Source organism: Kogia breviceps, chromosome X (assembly GCF_026419965.1).
Source record: "Kogia breviceps isolate mKogBre1 chromosome X, mKogBre1 haplotype 1, whole genome shotgun sequence".
Lineage (NCBI taxonomy): Eukaryota > Metazoa > Chordata > Mammalia > Artiodactyla > Physeteridae > Kogia > Kogia breviceps.
The window spans coordinates 105,799,646-105,820,013 of record NC_081330.1 but is presented as its reverse complement, the minus strand read 5'-3'; the positions used below and the strand labels follow the sequence as shown (position 1 = coordinate 105,820,013).

The window sequence follows — 20,368 nt, the reverse complement described above, 5'->3', positions numbered from 1 at the left end:
TGAAGACTTAATACAATAGTAATGTATGCCTTCATTAAGAAAATTTAATCATAGAGCTATCATATATTATCATGGATAAATGAGCCTGTATCATGTCTTTTCCATTGTTAAAGTTTTCCAAGTTAAAATAGATCGTCGTGATATCCCATAAAAACTTTTTTTAATACAAATAATGTGCTCAAAGATAAAATATGAAAAAAAGTTACTATATTACTTTGCAGAAACTCAATTTCATTTTAAAATCAGGTCAGAAGGCCCACTGCTTCAGCAAATCATTATTATCTCTCAAGCTAGTTTTTCCCATAAAATGCCTGGGTACACCTGATGTATGGATTTCTGTAATGCATGAAGAGTATGTTAACATAATACACAAAATACAGTTCATAGTCACTTGCCAAGAAAATACTTAGAAACATTTTTTCTAGTGCAAAAGCTTCCACCTAATAAATATGAATAGGCTGTTAGATGGACTCAGTAGATGCTATTTTTGTTATAGGAGACCCTTGAATTCCACGTTTGAGTCATTCAACAGACATTTCTCATCTTGAGTTTGGGCATACTTGTAATGGGACTCTTTGCTTGTGCACATAGTTACCTAGCGACTAACTTTCCTTTTATAAATGAGCTCCATTCCTGATTAAAACAGACGAAAGATTTCCAATCTTTGTGGCCAGCCCTCAGAGTGGAAAATGAGCTCAAGGAAGGCAGCTATCTGAAACTGAATACTCCCTGCAATGGACATTCCGTTCTAGTCCCTTCAGGGAAACTCCAACAATAGCTCAAACAGAAGCAAACACTTGTCTTTGAGATAGGCCAAGCCAACCATTCACTTCCTCAGCAATTTGTCCTCAGACACCCAGCCAGAGACTTAAAGCTCCTGTGCCCATATCAAAGAACTGCAGACCCTGCATGTTTTTTTTTTTTAACATCTTTATTGGAGTATAATAACATCTATATTGGAATATAATTGCTTTACAATGGTGTGTTAGTTTCTGCTGTATAACAAAGTGAATCAGCTATACATATACATTTATCCCCATATCTCTTCCCTCTTGCGTCTCCCTCCCTCCCACCCTCCCTATCCCACCCCTCTAGGTGGTCACAAAGCACCAAGCCGATCTCCCTGTGCGATGCAGCCGCTTTCCACTAGCTATCTATTTTACATTTGGTAGTGTATATATGTCAATGCTACTCTCCCACTTCATCCCAGCTTACCCTTCCCTCTCCCTGTGTCCTCAAGTCCATTCTCTACATCTGCATCTTTATCCTTGTCCTGCCCCTAGGTTCTTCATGACCTTTTTTTTTTTTTAGATTCCATATATATGTGTTAGCATATGGTATTTGTTTTTCTCTTTCTGACTTACTTCACTCTGAATGACTGACTCCAGGTACATCCACCTCACTACAAATAACTCAATTTCGTTTCTTTTTATGGCTGAGTAATATTCCATTGTATATATGTGCCAGCATGTTTTTAATGTGTGAACAGAAGTGATTCTCAGAATTTCTACCCTCCCTGCACTTCTACAGCTTGGTATTAATTTGATATCGCCAAAGATGTAGCCCCTCAAAGCAATCCCCGCAAGCTGGGCTTCTTTTTTAACTCTGACACTTCTTTTGAGACTAAGAAAAAAAATTACAGAGATAAAACAAAAACACTTCCGATTGCACGAATAATCTAGATTTTGCAACAAACATTTGTCTGAGGTTTACAACTTTTACAATTCACTGAGCACTCAGGAAAAAATAATGTACTAAGGATTATCCTCTTCTCTTTCATTAGTTACCATATTGTGTATGGGAATATAATAATACACGCCAGTATTCCCTGTTAAACGTAAACCTTTTTCAGGCTGGATGCCTGAGTTTCAAACACATGATAATCTGATGACTAAATAACAGTCAGACAAATGATGTGGTATTTAATCATTCACTTATGTGTCACCAAACAATTAGGCACAAGGAACCCATAGATAAGAGGCACAAACCTTCCTCTCAAGGATCAAGGAATTATATCAGAGACAGCCTGACATTGAACAAGAGGATATAATTACTTGCATCAAATTATCTCCAGTGAATTTTCACTAAGACCATAGAACAGGGGTACTATATTCTGATCTAGGGTAGTCAGGAACACTTTTGAACAAGGTGCTATAAGCAAGCACTAAAACAATGAATAGAGATTGTCAGTGGACGATATGTGGTGATAGCATTTTTTGAGAACATTCCAGGAAGTGGCAACAACTCATAGGTATGAAATTACATAACTTATTTGTGGAACCACAATCTCGTGGCTAAAGAGAAGTGTGCATGGTGAGGAACAGCAGATAAAGAGTTGAGAGATGTGAGCAGGTACCACACTGTAAAGGGTCCTGTGCGCTGGAGGCTTGAATTTCACCCTGTAGCTAGAGGATTCTCTAAAGGATGTTAAGCTAGAGGCATAAGATCTTCTGTGAAACATGGCTGGGAAGCAATTAGAAGGATAGATTTGTTTAAGATCAAAGCAAGGAGATCCTATACATATACATAAACACACACACATACACACACACACAGACTGTCTTTTGATCTATGTATCTGTTTATAGTTTGTTATCTCTTTGGAAATTATATATAAATTAGTGATTCATTAATATTAATAGTTATAATACAGAGTAAAAAAATTATTCCCTACACCTTTGCCACTCACAGAGCAGTTTCATATATCCCATCTTTAATACCAACAAGATGTAAATTTGTGAAGCAGTATTATTATTCCTAGTTTATTACTGAGGATAATCAGTATTAGACATGCTCAGCTCAGTGCCAGGCACTGTATTAATGAGTAATAAATATTGGCTTAGCCATGCTTACTGTGCTTGGTAGGTAGAGTCAGGTTGAAAACACAAGTAGTCTTAGGCCTTGTCCTGTTTGTATGCCCATGGACCAGCCTAACTTTTGAAATGCCAGCCCTTTCCATACAGGCATTTTGGTCACAAACACCGTGAAGCACAATACCTCACAAGGTAGGACATTTAGAACAAGGCTCAAATCACAATGACATTTTGTTCAATAAGTGATGCATGTTCCTGTGTAATAGAAATGGATTGCATTCTAGTGAGTTAGCATTAAACCATCCTTTGCCTGTACCCTGAGTGGTGGATTTATCAATTTGTAACTTATTTGTTGATTAGGTCTGGTGGATGATACACAGGCCTTTAGGACACTGAGGCCTTGTTAAAGGTTTAACACTGTATTTTAAAAATTTATTTTGCGGTAAGTATAGATTCATAGGAATTAGAAACAAAACATGCAGGGATATCTTATGCAACCTTTAACCTACTTCCTCCAATATTGACGCCTTAGGTAACTATAGTACAATGTCAAAACTGGGAGATAATTGGTATAATCCACAGAATTTATTCAAATTTTACTAGTTACACATGCACTCATTTGTAACCCTCTGTGTATGTGCGTGTGTGCGTGTGTGTGTGTATGTGTAGTTCTATGCAGTTTTACCAAGTATAGCTTTGTATAACAAACACCACAATCAAGACGCAGGCTGCCTTGTGGCACCCCTAAAATAGAACACCCCCCATTCCTAACCTGTGGCAACCAATACTCTGTTCTTGATCTTTATAATTCTGTTATCCAATAATGTGATATAAAAGGAATAACACAGTATGCAACCTTTTGATTTTTTTTTCACTCAGCGTGGTGCCCCCAAGATCCATCATACAGAGTATCAATTGTTCCTGTCTTTTTATTGTTAAATAGTATTTCACAATATGGATGCACCGCAGTTAGTTCTACATACACCCACTGATGGACACTGGGTTGTGTCCAATTTCTGGCTACAGACAAGAAAGACGGTATGAACATCCATATACAGGGTTTTGTGTGAACGTAAGTTTCCATTTTCTGGTAGAAATGTCCAAAGGTGGAATTGCTGGGTTGTATGGTAATTGCATGTTTAGTTTTAGAAGAAACTGTCAGACTGTTTTCTAGAATGGCTGAACCATTTTACATTCCCATCAGCATTGTTTGAGAGACCCAGTTTCTCTGCATCCTTGGCTGCTGTACTGTTGTCAGTTAAAAAAGAATTATTTGTAATAAAAATTTTATATATTTGAGCTGTGCAACATGATTTGATATGCACATACACAGTGAAATGATCACTACAGTCAAGTTAATTAACATACCATAGTCTCACATAGTTACCCATTGTGATGGCAGCACCTGAGATCTATTAACACACTTCCAGCATTCAGTATAGTATTATTAACAATAGTCACCATGCTGTACATTAGATCTCTAGAGTTATTCATGCTATATACTGCAACTTAGTACCCTTTAACCAACATCCCCACATTCTCCCCAGCTCCCCACCCCTGGTAACCACCCTTCTACTCTCTGCTTCTACTCATTCAACTTTCTGAGATTGCACTTACGACTGAGATAATACAGGATTTTTTCCTTCTGTGTTTGGCTGCAAGTTGCCTTTCCCTTATAAACTGGGAATGTTGTTATTAACAATATATTTTTATTCAGTGTAATTCACTTTTCATTGCAAAAGTCTTTTTGCCCTTTCTCTGAGGGATTGTTTTCAATATGCCTTTAAGTCCTCCCCACCTTGTACACCTCAGGACAAATCACTTAGTTGTCAATGTCTCTTCTCTAGAACATCTTAAAACGAAATTACTACTTCGTCTTTATACCCATATACACGTCTCAAGCTCTTTTAGGTTAAAAAGAAAATGGATCTCTTCTTCAAGAGATAGATTAGCAATGTAAGAGCAAAAAGTAAATACCTTATTTTCCCAGAATATCCACAGATAGCAATTGGGACGAGGGAAAGGAGAGAACAAATATAAGAGACAAAAGAAAAGGACTAGACTAGTGTAGGATCAAGGAAGAACACCTTAGGTATGAAGGAGGCAGTTAACGTTGACAAGTGCCACTGAGAGTTTACAAAGACAGATGAAGGAAAGAAAATATACATGAGTTGAAAACAGTTAAAAACAAAACAAAATGATACCAAGAACCAAAAGACTCTGGAGTAAAATGGAGTACGGGGAATTTAAGAAGGAAATAAAACCCAGTGACAAAATCCTTATCTTCAATACTTATTTATACACATTAAGTTTCAACAAGAATTAAAGTGCTTTCATTGTCATTTCAAATTTTCATAAACTGCAATAAAATTATCATTATTATAACATGTTCTTATATGTGAATGGCTATAATAATAGTGTGCAATAAAATTTTAAACACCAATTCACTTATTCAAAAATATTCATGTGCCTGGTTCTGGAGAAACAATGGTGAGCAAAACCAACTGATGTGGCTGGGTTCATGGAACTTACCACATAGTCTGATTGATAAGCATTAGTTAGTCACATATATACACATAAGGAATTGCAACACTGCTATGTGTTATGGAGGGATGTTACATGGTACGGAAATTTTATCTACTCAGGGAATTTTGATGTCTACTCAGAGGGAGTGGCTGGTAAGGGAAACTGATATTATCTAGGTGAAAAAGAGAGGGAACAGAAAGAAAAGCATGTGCAAAAGCCCTGTGGCAGAAAGAAGCAAGGCCTATTCAAGGAACAGAAAGAAAACCAGAAAGGTGGTAAGGCAGGGGGAAGCATGACAGGAGATGAGACAGGAGAGGAAAACAGTATCTAGAACTTGTTTTATTTTCTTTTGCTTTCCTTGTAGCCAACAGAACTTACTAAAGTGATTACGCGGGTGCTGATATTATCGAACTTAGCTGACTGGATGAATTTTAGAGAATAGATTAGAGGGAATGGGAAAGAGGTGAAACAAAGAAACCAGAAAGGAAAGTGCTACTGTATTCCTAGTGAGAGTGGGCAGCTTGGGCTAGGGTATGGGAGAGGAAATGAAGAGAAGTGGATCAAAAGATTTTAGGAGATAAAACCCACAGTATTAGACATAAGTGGGCAAGAGAGATAAAAGTTTCAAGGATGAAATGGGTTTCTAGCTTGTGAAAACTGCATGGATAGGTAGCATCGTTCACTGATAAAGGGAACAATGAGAAAAGCTCAGGTTTTGTGGGGTGAATGGAAAGTTCCCTTTGGGGCACTTAGAGTGGAGGTGGCTTTGTCACATACAAATGGAGATGCCAATCAGGCAATTGAAATTACAGTTCTGGAATTCATTGGAGAAATCTGAGCTAGAGGGATAACTTGGTTGGTTTTCTGCACATAAGTGTTAATAAAACCATGGGCATGGGTGCAATGATAATGAACGGGACTACAGAGTCAGAAGACAAACTTGCTAGGACTGACCTCTGAAGAATTCTACTGTTTAAAGGTTCAGTATAGAGAATGAGCCCACAAGGTAGACTGAACAGAAACACCCAAAGAAATGGGAACCAACCCAGGAGAGTGCAATGCACAGATCTCAAGGGAAGACAACATTTTTAAGAAGGGAGAAAATGGTCAATAGTGACCACTTCTTCAGGTTCAAGAAAGAAGAGAAAAAATTTTTCTCAGTTGGTTTTAGTGACATGACATTCTTTACTTCACTTGAACTAAGTCAGGTGAAGTTTGAATAGGAAAAAACTGAAAGTGTAACATTTTAAGGAAAAAAAATCTCAATATTTAGTTCAACTGATGGATATAAAAAGTAGAAAGATAATACCTTGTTTTATTTTTGTATTGGTATCATACTATTATGATAGTATGATAATTTATTTATAATACCATTTTCTTAAAAATTACCAAAAAAGAAATTGCTAATATAGTTACCACTAACGTTTACTATTAAAATTAAATGATGAATAGCCCCTTAAGGAATAAAATAACAAACTATAGCGGTCTATAATTGGGAAGCAAAATATGGATACAACAAATTGTTTTCACACTTTTCCCCAATTGTGTTTTAGTTTTCTTTATATTTTCCAAATGGAAGAGTTGATTTCAGTAAATATTTAATAATATTTACTGACTTCATATATATATATATATATATATATATATATATATATTAGTAAAACCAAATTATTTCTGCTCACAGTACTAACTCTTATTCATGTGGGCCCAGCCCTTAGTGTTTTGTTCATCTAGCACAGTGGCCTGTGTACAAGTGAAATAAAATCAGAAAGACATCTAGTGAGATCCTTCTGAGGAACTTGTTGTAGATGATTACAACAGATCAAGGGTGACATTAGTTCTAGTCTTTGATCTTTTGAGTTCACACAGTCTAAAGACTGAGGTAGGAATAAAACAGAAAAACAAGTGACCTATTGTGGATATCATCATGGATAGCTCCCTGAGAAGGTCTAGAGGATGGATATGATGTTTTTCAGGACATCTTAGTTTTTATCTAAGAGATTGTAATATTCCAGGTCTTTGAGGGAACACAAGTTTTATGAGTTTTTTTAACGAACATTCTCAATGGAGCATATTTAGTTCTTGCTGGAAGATAGCATGATTCTTTCCATTTTACGTTTTGTTGTATCCCCCCTAGAGCTCTGACAGACCCTCTTCATCAAAATCTGAGAGGCTGTGGCAGTTAACTGGTTAAGAACCTTGAATCCTCCACCACCATTCAAATCATGATGCCAGTATGTACAGGCTGAGCTACTGTAGGCAAGTTACTTAAGGTCCCTGTACCTCAGTATCCTCGTCTGTTAAATATGGATGACTCTATCCCCTACCTCCCAGAACTGTAATGAGAATTAGCTGAGACACATGTAGTATACTCAGAGAAATGCTTGATACTTGGTATAGCATTGGTGAATGCTAAATATTATCTCTGAAGACTAGGTGAACCAGAAATATTGCTATGCACATACAAGGGACTACCAGTAACTATTTATGTAGGATATATCAATGCCTCGTTGATTTTTGTTGATGAATAATTGTTCCTTCTCTCATCCTCTAATTCACATTTCCCATATGCCCATACTTTAAGGCCTATTTATAAAGCTGGATTCTCAATGAAACTTTCATAATCACATAATCTATAAGTAATCATTTATGGCTGATTTGTACCATGGTTTATAACTCTCTTGATATATTACAGTAGTGGTATTTATGTGTGTGTGTGTGTGTGTGTGTGTGTGTGTGTGTGTGTGTATGTGTGCGTGTCAATTTTTTTCTGACTTACAGAGTTGTAATTTCATAAAAGGCAGAGAAAACATTGCAGGTGTTCAACTGTTTATTTACAAGCAAGTAAAAGCCTAATGGTAAAAAAACTATCATATTAATATTCTATCTAGTCTTACTTCCCCAAAAGCTAACTGGTAAGTACATTATACTCATCCATGACTAAATTTCAATTACTCAAGTATCTTCTTTTTCTTCAGTACAATTCTAGTTTTATTTAAACTGAATTGTCAATGTTTTCCAAGTATTTTTACCATTTTTCCAGATTTAAGAATAATCAATGTTACTAATGGTTCTCAAGAAATTTTAGACATTTCTCCAATAAACATCTATATTAACTAAAATAGCATTAAATAAACTGCAAACTTACCTTGTCATATCTAGGCACTTCTGTATTCTCTGAAGTATGATTTTTCATATTGCTTAACAACTCTGACTGAGCAATTGAAATTCAGACTATGATAAATGTTTTACACTGAAGGTTCATTTCATTACACAGCAGTCAGTTGAAATGGGGTTTCCAAAGAAGGTATTTTTAGGAAGCGCAGAGTACAGGAAAAAGCTGAATACATTATACAATTTAAATATTTATTGAAGCTTTTCTACTAAGGCAACATTTTGGTGATATCTCATAGAAATACCAATGCGGGAGAGACAATTAGGGATAAATAGATGGTAGAGATTGTGGAAACCAAGACACCTGGTACTGCGAGTTCCTCATTCATAAAGTCATTAAACTGAAGATGGAATGGGACACTCCTCATTACAGAAATATTATTTTCCTTAGGATTTCATCATTCTTTCTAGATGTCTCTTCTATGATTTTCTGAAGTGTTTTTGTCTTCCTTATTGAATTCCTGGCCTCCTTCTCTTCACCCTCTATATGACCTTTCTCCCTAGTCTTATCCACTCTCTATGGCTCACACGTTAAGTCCCCAATAATGACTTCATTTGTAGGCTTCACATCCCCAGATCCACAGCACCCATGCTCTGCATAAAAAAACCTTATTACTTACCCCCAATCTTTCCCATTATTCCAGATCTCTTCAAGTCTTCTCCTTATAAATGGCACCATTATCCACCCAATTCTACATGCCATGGAGGGCACCACATCCAATTCAATACTAATTTCTATTGACCCTATCTCCTAAGTAAATCTTAAATCAATCCACTTCTTTCAACTCCACTGTCACCATTCCAGTCAACATCACCTTATTTTGCCCCTGGAGAAGCTACCAGATTGATAGCTTCAGACTGACAGCTCTTCGTCTACTCTTTTTTAAAATAAATTTATTTATTTATTTTTGGCTGCGTCGGGTCTTCTTTGCTGCGCCCCGGCTTTCTCTAGTTGCGGTGAGCAGAGGCTACTCTTCATTGCAGTGCACGGGCTTCTCATTGCGGTGGCTTCTCTTGTTGCGGAGCACGGGCTCTAGAACGCAGGCTCAGTAGTTGTGGTGCATGGGCTTAGTTGCTCCGCGGCATGTGGGATCTTCCCGGACCAGGGCTCGAACCCGTGTCCCCTGCATTGGCAGGCAGATTCTTAACCACTGCGTCACCAGGGAAGCCCCTCGTCATCTACTCTTAACATCTCTTAATCGCTTCTTCACAAAACACAGTAATATTCTTAAAAAAAAAAAACAACCCACAAACATGGTAATATCACTGCCCTACCTGAAACCTTTAAAAGGCTGACCCCTGATCTTACTATACAGAAAAAAAAAAATCATTCTCATGAGGTCTGAGGCTCTGAACAATTGGACCCCAGCCCACTGTTTCAGCTGCATGCTCCAAACTTTGGCTCACTTACGACACTCTAGGAAAACTGACCTTCTTTTAGTTCTTTCTTCATACCAACTTATACCTTCATATATGTTTTTCCCTGTGAATGTCACATTTTCCTTCTTTTTCCCTTGGACAACTATCGCCCAACCTCATTCTTCTTTGTCATACTTTGAAGGTCATTTTCTTAGGAGTCCTTCCCCCAATTTCTAATACTGGTCTAGGTCTCACTGTCATACATTCTTCTAACTATGTGTGCTTTATTCTGTAGCCCTTAACCCAAATGAAGTTTAAATAGTGTGTGTATCTACCATGTGTAAAATAGATAGCTAGTGGGAACCTGCTATAAAGCACAGGAAGCTCAGCTAGGTGCTCTGTGATGACCTAGATGGGTGGAATGGGGGTGGGTGGGAGGGAGGTCCAAGAGGGAGGGGATATAGGTATATATAGAGCTGATTCACTTCATTGTACAGCAGAAACTAACACAACATTGTAAAGCAATTATACTCCAATTAAAAAAAACCCGGAATGGGAAATAAATAAATAAATTGTGTGTGTGTGTGTGTGTGTGTGTGTGTGTGTGTGTGTGTGTATTCTCTCCTAAATTCTAATCTCAGTGAGTTTACTTATTTAGAACATTATCTCCAGAGAGCATGGCACAATACCTGGCACAAGTAGCACTCAATATATACGAGTTACATGACTCAATGAATGAATAACAATGAATGAATAATTGTTCCTTCTTTGAACAGTGGTCACTGAAACTCACACAATATAAACTTTACATAGTCACTTCCTTTGATACTTTCACTTCTGGATTTATTTAGAGAGCCAGTCTATTTCCAGACATTTAAAGTAAAACACTGCAAAGTCCATAGGCTGGAGCGAAGTAAACTCTGTGATAACACTTGGTGCTCTCTGACATAGCCCATTAGAGACGGGGTATGTACACCTAATCCAGAGGAACCCTTTAGCTCTTCAGCAGCTGTGCATATGGCTCCTGACCTGCCCTTCAGGCTCTACTAAATCAGGATTCCCCAGCTGTCTGAGCTTCCAGTAAGCTCTTTCAGTTAACCACCTACATGCCAACACTGCTTGTATCTGGTTACACTCTTCAGCATCTAATTTTCCTTTTTCCTCCCTAGTTATTTTCCAATACATCAGAGCCACTGGGATTCACCACTTTCATACATAATTTTATCCGTTCCTCAACTATTTTGATAACATTTTGTCCGCTTAGTCACCAATCTATTTCTAATACTGCCCTCGTAAGCATCAATATAAAAAGGAATTACTCAGCTTGCCTTTGATGAAAATACTTGAGCAGTTCTGACTCTGTGATTTTTCTCCTTTCTTATTTCTTTAGTTTGACCTCACACAGTTTCCAAGGCTAAAATCTGCACTTATAACAGTGTGCTGACTCCTGTGCCCTTTAAGTCAGCACTTAGCTCAGGCTAAGGTACTATTGCTGCTGTAATCTGATAAAGGAGCAGACAAGTTGTGTGCAAATAAAGATGGGTGCCAAGAATGAGCAAAAAGCCACTGATGTTTATGCCCTTTTATAGTCCTGATTCCATGACAGTCTTAGCCAAAGGCAGAGTGGGAGGGAGGGAGAGCAATTTAAAACAAAAAAAGCAAAAGCCAAGAAGAGGGTGAAAACATTGCAAGGGTAATCCCTTTATTTGCCCATAATTGGGTAAAATGAGACACTGCGATGCTAGTTGTGCTTAATTAATACTGGTCTTCTTTAAACATCAATTATTTCAAAAGGTTGGAGATAAAGTACATCTAAAAGTTGAAGAGAAACTGGCAAAAGCCTATATGTTATTTTGGCATATATAAATTCCTCACTGTTGTAATGCCCACGAATGGGCTGAGCATTTATTAAGTATAAAGTAAGAGCTTGACAATTCAAACATTTTTTTCAAGTTTCTTTAAAATTCTATTAACTCTGTTTAAAATCCATTCAGCTACCTACGTTCTGACTTTATTATGTGAATAAGCATGGGCTTTCACATAGTTCCCTTTAATATTCCTCCTATTCATTAAAACAACCCAGTTTTCTGCTAAAAGTAAATAATAAGATGAAATAAAGAAAAATAGAGGCAACGCGCTTCCTCAGATTCTTTTACTTGAACAGTAACATAATAAGACTAAATATTTTAAACTAGCCTTAGATATATTTCAGCTTTCAAAATTAATGTATAGAAAAACATTTTTCCGACATTTAAAATTTATGGAAAGTCAATTGCTTAAAATTATATGGAATCAAAATACTGATTTAACAGTTCTGGAAGATTCATTTATGCACACCGAAAACAACAGCATCAACAGTTCACCAGCATAGTATCAAAATGACAGTTCCCTTTCAGTTAAAGGATAATTGTCGACTCTCCCCACCTTCCATTAGTGAAGAATGGGGTGAATAATGACAAACCAAAAGTGAGGCAGCACTGAGGTAGAAGGTAAAAGATAATAAGGAGACTGAGAAGAAACTGATTTCCAAACTCAATCCAGATTGCTAGGAACACTTGTTTTCTCCGGGCTTAGTATCATTAAATATATTGTCCTAGCAAAGTCACCTCTCTAGCGACTGCAGGGCCCCAGAAAATTGCTCTGCGTCCTCTTTCACCTACTGAAATTCTGAGGTCTTCTGAGTGAATATCAGAACATAAAGACTGAGCACAGAGTTGGATGGAAATTTTTCCTTAAAATGGTAGCCTAAGTGGAAGACTCCAGCTCTGAGAGAAGGAATACTGCCCCTTGCTTTTGTTAATAGGCATGTGGGGGACGTCTTTTTAAGCGTGAATGAGCAGGGCCATTCCCTTTCTTCATCCTCATCTGCCTGATGCTTATCAGAATTGCAGCTGAGACATTTAAGATTCCCTTAAAACAATGGAGCCAAGGGTTTTTGTTCCGTGGTTTTCTGGCCATATTCAGGGCAGTAATCTTGAATGGGGAAAGAAAAAGGCCATGTCCCTTGGAGTTAAAGAAAGCATTTCAGAATCTCTGGAAGAGCCATCTGGTTTAAAAAGGCACTTGAGAAATTCGAATATGCTATGATACATGGGAAAACAAGCTCTTGACACTCAAGTTTCAGGAAAAAAACAAACCAAATCACCTCAGCTGCTAATCTTCAAACTATTGTTTGCATAGGAGTGATTCACAAAACGCAGGGTTACTCTCCCCTTCAAGAGAGGATATCAGAATCTCTGAAAGACGTTATCACTCACAATATTAACTAGAGGGAGTTTGACATTTTACAAATATAAAGATGTTAAGGACAATTCTACACGTGACAGAAGTAGACAAACACCTTCCAAATTGGCAAAATAATAAACGATACTATAGCACTGCCAACTTAACTTTCATATCTGTATTAAAATTAAACTTCAGAACTCCAAATACATTATGAATATTACTCTGTCAATATTGTCGAGTGTGAAACTCCAAGGAAGTTTAACGAATAGATGTTTTTAAATGAGGAAAAAATGAAGAGCACAGGTGTTTACTTATTTGCACGTTTGAGTTTTGAAGATCAGTCTGCTGCGTGGACCATACTCCCGAAAGACAAATATTTTCATGAAATTATGCTACGGTACTTGGTTGCATTTAATTAAAAAAAAGTCTTCTCATTTCCCATACTGCAGCCCATGACCTTCCCAACAAAACATTCCAATATGAACCAACTGCCTTGATAACAGAACACAAATCTCCTAGGACCATAGCAGGACTTTGTGAGAAAGAAAACTGTTACCTCCCTGTGAATTCAATCACAACCTGAATGTACTGCATAAAAATAAACCAAGGTCATCATGATCCCTTTTCATTCTGATTTGGCTTGCCTTCAAGTTACATACCCTGTATATCTGAAATAACTGCACCGCCTCCATTAACTGAGTTTGACATCATTTTAATCATTGTATCTTTTCAGAATGAAAGGCAGAAATGTCAAATCCCTACCATTATAAATTCTTCTAACTCTCTAATCTGCATTAAATAAAAGCTTGTCTTTGAGAAATAATATATGCTTTAAAGAAATCTAACTAGTATCAATTTTATTTTTAAATGTAAGTGAGAAAAGATTCACCCACGATGAATCTCTTCATACAGAGGTGATTTCCCACGAAACTTTTAAAGCTTAAGTCTTGAAGCCCTTCACTTATAATGGCTCCTTGCAAGTCCTACCCAATTTTGTATTCTTAATTCTGTATTACTTTTCCTAAAAGAGTCCCCTTCCTTCAATTTTTCAACCTCAGGCCCCATAAAACCTAGGTCTACTTCTTCCCTCATGGTTTGTTATGTTCTGTCATTACTCTTATTTGTCCATTTCTTTTAAAATGATGTGTATTCAAAATAGAAAATAAAACACATCAACAGAAAATTTGGATGACTGAATCACTTTGCTGTATACCTGAAGCTAACACAGTATTGTAATTTGTACTTCAAAAAAAGGTCCTAAAAAAGAAAATTATCTTTAAAGAAAAGTTAGTTTCCAATGAATTTTCAATGTCTCTCTTAGGTAACTTAGTACCTAAGTTAAACCTGTGATTTAAATGTGTACGTGTGTTTATATAAAAATACACAGTCACACCAAAATATTATGTTTCTTGTATATGCAATGCAAGAAAGAATGGTGTAATGAAAAATATGATGAATCATTTTTAATAAGTTAGGGAAATATTACAGCAGAAGGTGGGAGGGGAAGGAAAGTTTGGGAAATCACTTTCTTTTAGTTTTGTGGAAAAGCCATGATGAAAGATAATAGAATTAAAAAGAACACCTGACTTTTCCAGAGAACAAAGATTTTAATCTCTTTTATTAAACCACACAAGTGGTTAAGAGCTTTACAATTTGTTTCACATGCAGCAAAGGACTTGGACTACAAAGATTTCAAATGAATACTTTAGGACTAAAGAGGAAGCTACGTTAATACCTCCGTCCAAATTATGAATTTACATTTCAGTACTGTCTAGCTGGAGTAGTGTCAAGCAACACCTCTCTTCCTTAAATAACAGAAATTTGCACAGAACACTTCGTAGTCTTTCTTTTTAAGTTTAGAGTAACTACTACATGATATTGTTTACTGTATTTTCCATACTGCTATGCCACGTAAGAGACACAGAAAGCTTCTTATTAAATTAACAAGTATATTATCTATTTAGATCAGCAATCTCTTTTTCATAGTTAAGATGCCCTTAAAAGACTGCAAATGTAATTCTAAAAGATGATTTTATTAGACTTCAAGATAATTTGCATCATTTAAAAAATTCTAAGGAAATGTATAATTTGCAATCAATTATTTGAATGATTCTTTGCAATGCAATATTTAAGTAATTCTAAAAGTAAACAATACTTAGGTTAATACAGTGATGTTCCCTATTAATTGGTGACTATTTTGGTTAAAACAGAACCAAGTGTACTCTTTTTAAGTTCTTCAAACTAAGGCAATTTAAAAAACTGTATTCAAATGTCAATATATTCAAAGAGTATTATACTGTCAAATAATAAAAGTTAATGTATAATATAACCTTGTGAATATCTTCATTTTCTCTTAACAAGCTCACTGTCATGTAGTCTAAGTATTACCTGGTCGTTTCAAAATGTATTATAATAAAGTCCTACAGGGATTGTCCAGAAAGGTTAGCTGTCTTCAAATTCTGATTAAGAATTTAAAAAGTCATTTGAATATCTATGACAAAGCAGACAGTATGTTTGCCTTGCTTCATTCCAAAATTAAATCTCTGCCATTCTTCCTAAATTGCTCTACACACTGTTTTATGGTTTTAATTTTGTAGCTATATCGATTAAGTGAGCAATATGTGTGTACTGCAAAGAACAAACGTGCTATTGTATTTTTGTAATATTAGTAAATGGGATGGTTTTTGAATCAGAAAGCAATTCTGATACTCACCAAAGAAATTTATAAATAAGGAAATTATATAAAAATGTTTTACTACAAAATCTGGTAGCGTCTTTTGTGAATCAATAAATGCACAAGGTTAATTTCTTTTCCACAATTTTTTCTCAGAGGCAAAACTTCTGTTGAGACTCTTTTCCAGAAGTTTTGAATAGTTACTTATTTAGAGAGATTTACTTTTTCCTTTTTTTTTTTTTTTTTACTTTTTTCATTCTTAATTGTAGGCATTGCCCTCATATCTATTTCAGAATGACTATAATCCACAAATCAAAGGCAGGGGAAAAAAAAAGATAATCTCTTTCATCCATCTCTTTGGGAGACACTGTACTCCTCATATATTATTTTTACATATTATTTTTACTGTTGTGCCACAGTCAATTTTTACATTTTTCATTAGTCATCCTGACTTTCTTAAAATAAACAACATAGGTAGAGCTTATATAATAAGTCAAACTAAAAAGTTTTACTGAAAAACTAGGTCATCATAGACAAGAAAAAACACCTTGACTTTACTGCAAAATATGATTATAAGCCCCTCATATTTTTCTGTTGTTTTCTCAATAAAAGTATCTGGTCATTTGCCAGCAGAGATCATCTCATTATTTGAAATAATTTTCATGACACGCTACAGAAAAGAACATTCAAAATACTAAATGCAATATGAGAAAGGAACTTTTAAATTAAATATTTATCAATACTTTTCTCAACCTCCATTTATTCATCACAATTCATTTCATTCTTTATTTTCCCCCACAATATGCCAGATAAAATTTTTCTAACCTTGAGGCATCCACATGTCATTCCCATAGAGCAATTAGTTCACTGAGAATATGTGTCAGGTCACTAACCCACATGTAACTGTTACTAAATACAGAAATATCAAATAATCATGATAATAACTTAGATACACAAACTACTTCACAGCAATTTAAATCGTTTGTCACAGATACTCCAAGCCAGGTATGCATATGCTATTACTCTAGTACTTTCTTAAATAAGAAAGATGTGTTCGATTCTATTTTCTATTGAAAAGTTTTCCCAATGAGAAACATGTACACCTGCACATACATATGTGTACAGTGTATATAACATTTATGCTTATTCACAATCTACTATAGTAAGTTTAAATTAATCTGCCTAATCAGTGAGTTTGTCACAAACTGAAAGTTATGCCAGGGTAAAAAATATTTTTAGTTAGTTTGTACTTACAACAGTCCTCTACTTCTTCCCACCAAAGCATTTGGAAAAAAGAAAAGTATATATGAAGGCAGCGATAAAAATCTTGGTAAATTTTCTCCCAACTTTATTGCTTCAGTAGGTTTAGGAATGATGAGAAACCAATCAACTTCAGCAGCCTTTAAAAAATAAGACTTCAGGTTTTCCTATTCGTTTTGTCTGATGCTAATTGCCTCCAAGATCTGAGTCCTGTAAGGGGAAAGTGACTGATCCCAACACTGAGTGAGTCAACACAGTAACTGATGCCAGGATTCTGTAGAGGCCCCTGGATATTTCGAATTCCAGGACCTGCGCAGAAGCAAGAGACTCGCCTTTTCTCTCAAGTTGGTTTCCCATAATAGGACTGCCCATGGCCACTACATATAAGGTTGTGCTTCCAGCATGGCAAGTCCTGTGAAATCAAATGTTGTTCAACTGTTCTCATTAATATCCGAACCAGAATAGCACAGAGGACATAGTACTTTCTCTCAAAGGCTTCTAAACATAAAAACTCTTCAGTAAACAACTGTAACAAGACTTTTCTAAAACTTCTATGCACATTTCTAAAATAACAGAGCAGAAAATCCTGATCTAGAAGAGCCTTTTAAATGCCTTTCTTTTTTTTTTTCACCTTTCAACAACATTAAAAACTTCACTCCACTGAACAAAAAGAAATGCCCAGAATAATATATGCATTTGTTATGTATCCACTGTCTACCAAACTTAGTTTCTACCCTGGGGATCCAATCAAAAGTCATGTATTGATGATGCCAACAGTCTGACTAAGAGAAGCAATAGCAGAATGAAGCAGCTGAGCTCTGAAGGCAGAATGTGTATAGTTCTCATGGGACAAGGTTCCTGCTAAAATAAACAGCACTTTTAGAATGGAAAAAAGAAATCCTCCTAAAGTGCTAAATTTCTGTTGTAGCTTATGATTACTAACAAATTACTCTTTCTTCAACTTTTTTGGTGAGAATTATTAACAAATTACTCTTTCTTCAACTTTTCTGGTGAGAATTATTAAAACACCATCCTCTTAGACAATGAGTTAATGATCAATTATATAATTGTTCTCAAAAGCTTTCTGTATTAAATGAACACAGTTCTAACACGTTGTTCAGCATGTTTGTAAACTCTTCTTTGCCAAGAGAAGGCTTCTTTATCTCCTTTCTTTTTTATTTTATTTTATTTAATTTATTTATTTATTTATTTATTTTTGCGGTCCGCGGGCCTCTCACCGTCGTGGCCCCTCCCGTTGCGGAGCACAGGCTCTGGACGCGCAGGCTCAGCGGCCATGGCTCACGGGCCCAGCCGCTCCGCGGCATGTGAGATCTTCCCGGACTGGGGCACGAACCCGCGTCCCCTGCATCGGCAGGCGGACTCTCACCGCTGCGCCACCAGGGAAGCCCTCTCCTTTCTTATTTTTATTTTTAATGCAACAGGTGAGCCCGATATTTACAGGAAATACTGGTAACACATTTTAGAAAGATATTCCTTTTGCAATTACAATGATCTCTGGTAAAATTATTTGCTTGAGTGTTTTTACAGTACCATTTGTTAAAGTGACAGACTCATTTTTCTATGTCAAGCATTCAATTGCTTGGCACAGAAATAAACTGTAGATAAAAATAGGGAAAAAAACCCTGACGTATGGGAGTCAGATGATGATGTTTACTTTAATAGTGAAGTATACATTTTATATTTTGGAATACATCATAATATTACCATTCCCCCCAACAAAATCCATATGAAATAAAACACAAGCCCTGATTTTAATTTTCGGTAATTATATTTAAATTACTATCATCCAAAACAGATTTAAAATGTTCTCTATAGGTCACCTCATTTCCTTAATGTGGTTATCTAAATATGCATATAACCAACAATTTTATAAAGCATAATAAGAAAGAAAAATGTTTTAGGAGTGACATGGATCTAAGTCTGCATGTTAGCATCAGTGTCCTACGCAATGGACTGCAATAATGCCCAGAGTACAAGTTCCTTTACACCTGTACTATGAATTCCCTGTAGATATAAACCTGTGTTTTGGCCAAGGCACACGTACAGTTTATCAGTGATTTGTAAAGTGTAGTCTATGAAGCAGCAGCAGCAGCACATGGGAACATGTTAGAAATGTGAGTACATATGAAACCTGAAAAATAAGAAACTTTGGGAGTAGGACTCAGTACTCTGTGTTTTACAGATGATCTAATGCATGGCCGATTTTGAAAAACCCTGAAGTGTATGTTTCCAAAAACAGTTGTGGCTCCGAATATACCAAAAACTTGTCTTGGTTAATATCTAAAGCACCAAATACCGAAGGATCTGAATGCCCTTAGGTACATCTTAATTGTCTTTCAGCCTTAGTCAATAATCAGAATTTGTTGGGCACCTGTGATGAATTCTACATTAACGCAGAATACTTATAGTTCTCTTAAGGTTTTTACAATCTAGGTGGGAAGATAAGCTAACTGGAAAAAGTGAAAGGTACGTAAAATAAAATTTGGCTCAAACAAAGCGAACACTAGTTCAGGCCACGCCACTACTTTCCTGTGGTCACTTATGTCTCTCATTTAGTCCCCACAATAACTACAATGGATAGGTTTTAGGAGTGTCATTATAAAAATGACTGGCCAAGGAACTTGCTCAAGTTCCCATTGTTAATAATTGGCTGAGCAGGATTTTTCAAAAAATTATTTGAACTTTTAATTTTGAACTAATTATAGATTCACAAAAACTTTCAAAGATAGTATAGAGGGGTTCCATAAACTCTTCACTCACTTTCCCCCAACAGTTACATTTAAGATAGCTATAACACAATATCAAACCCAGGAAATTGATATTGGTACACTGTATATATTTCTATCATTTCATCATGGGTGTAGATTTGTGTAAACACAACCTCAATCACAATGCACAGCCGTTCTATCACCACAAAAATCTTCCATCCTTTACAGTCACACCAAACACCCTCTTCCACCAGCCTGGCACCCACTAATTTGCTCTCCATCACTATAATTTTGTCATTTCAAGAATGTTAGATAAAGGCAATCATTCAGCATGTGGCCTTCTGAGGTTAGCTTTTTTCTCTTAGCATAGTGTCCTAGAGATCCATTCAATTTGTTATCTGCATCAATAACCTGTTTACTTTTAATGCTGAGTAGTATTCCATCTCATGGATATACTATAGTCTGTTTAGGCATTCATTTATATAGGACATTTTGGTTATTTCCAGTTTTTGGTTACTACAAAGAAAGCTGCCAAACAATCACGTATATTTTTTTCATTTATCTGGATTAATGCCCAGGAGTAAAGCTGCTGGATCATATGGTAAATAC

At 36.1% G+C, this 20,368-nt stretch overlaps 1 protein-coding gene across 17 annotated transcripts in view; it reads right to left on the bottom strand.

Moving 5' to 3' along the window:
* The window catches only part of DMD (dystrophin), a 2,551,447-nt gene that overhangs the window by 2,125,552 nt on the left and 405,527 nt on the right, over nucleotides 1–20,368 (bottom strand). For 2 of the 17 annotated variants that reach the window (XM_067023688.1, XM_067023699.1), the window contains exon 1: nucleotides 17,025–17,297. The exons of 13 other annotated variants lie outside the window; for them this stretch is intronic. In XM_067023688.1, the coding sequence (XP_066879789.1) occupies nucleotides 17,025–17,055 (31 nt within the window). In that variant the 5' untranslated portion in view covers nucleotides 17,056–17,297. Of the gene's footprint in view, nucleotides 1–17,024; nucleotides 17,298–20,368 lie in introns of those variants that run through there. 2 more of the 17 variants (XM_067023697.1, XM_067023701.1) reach the window with 1 other exon arrangement.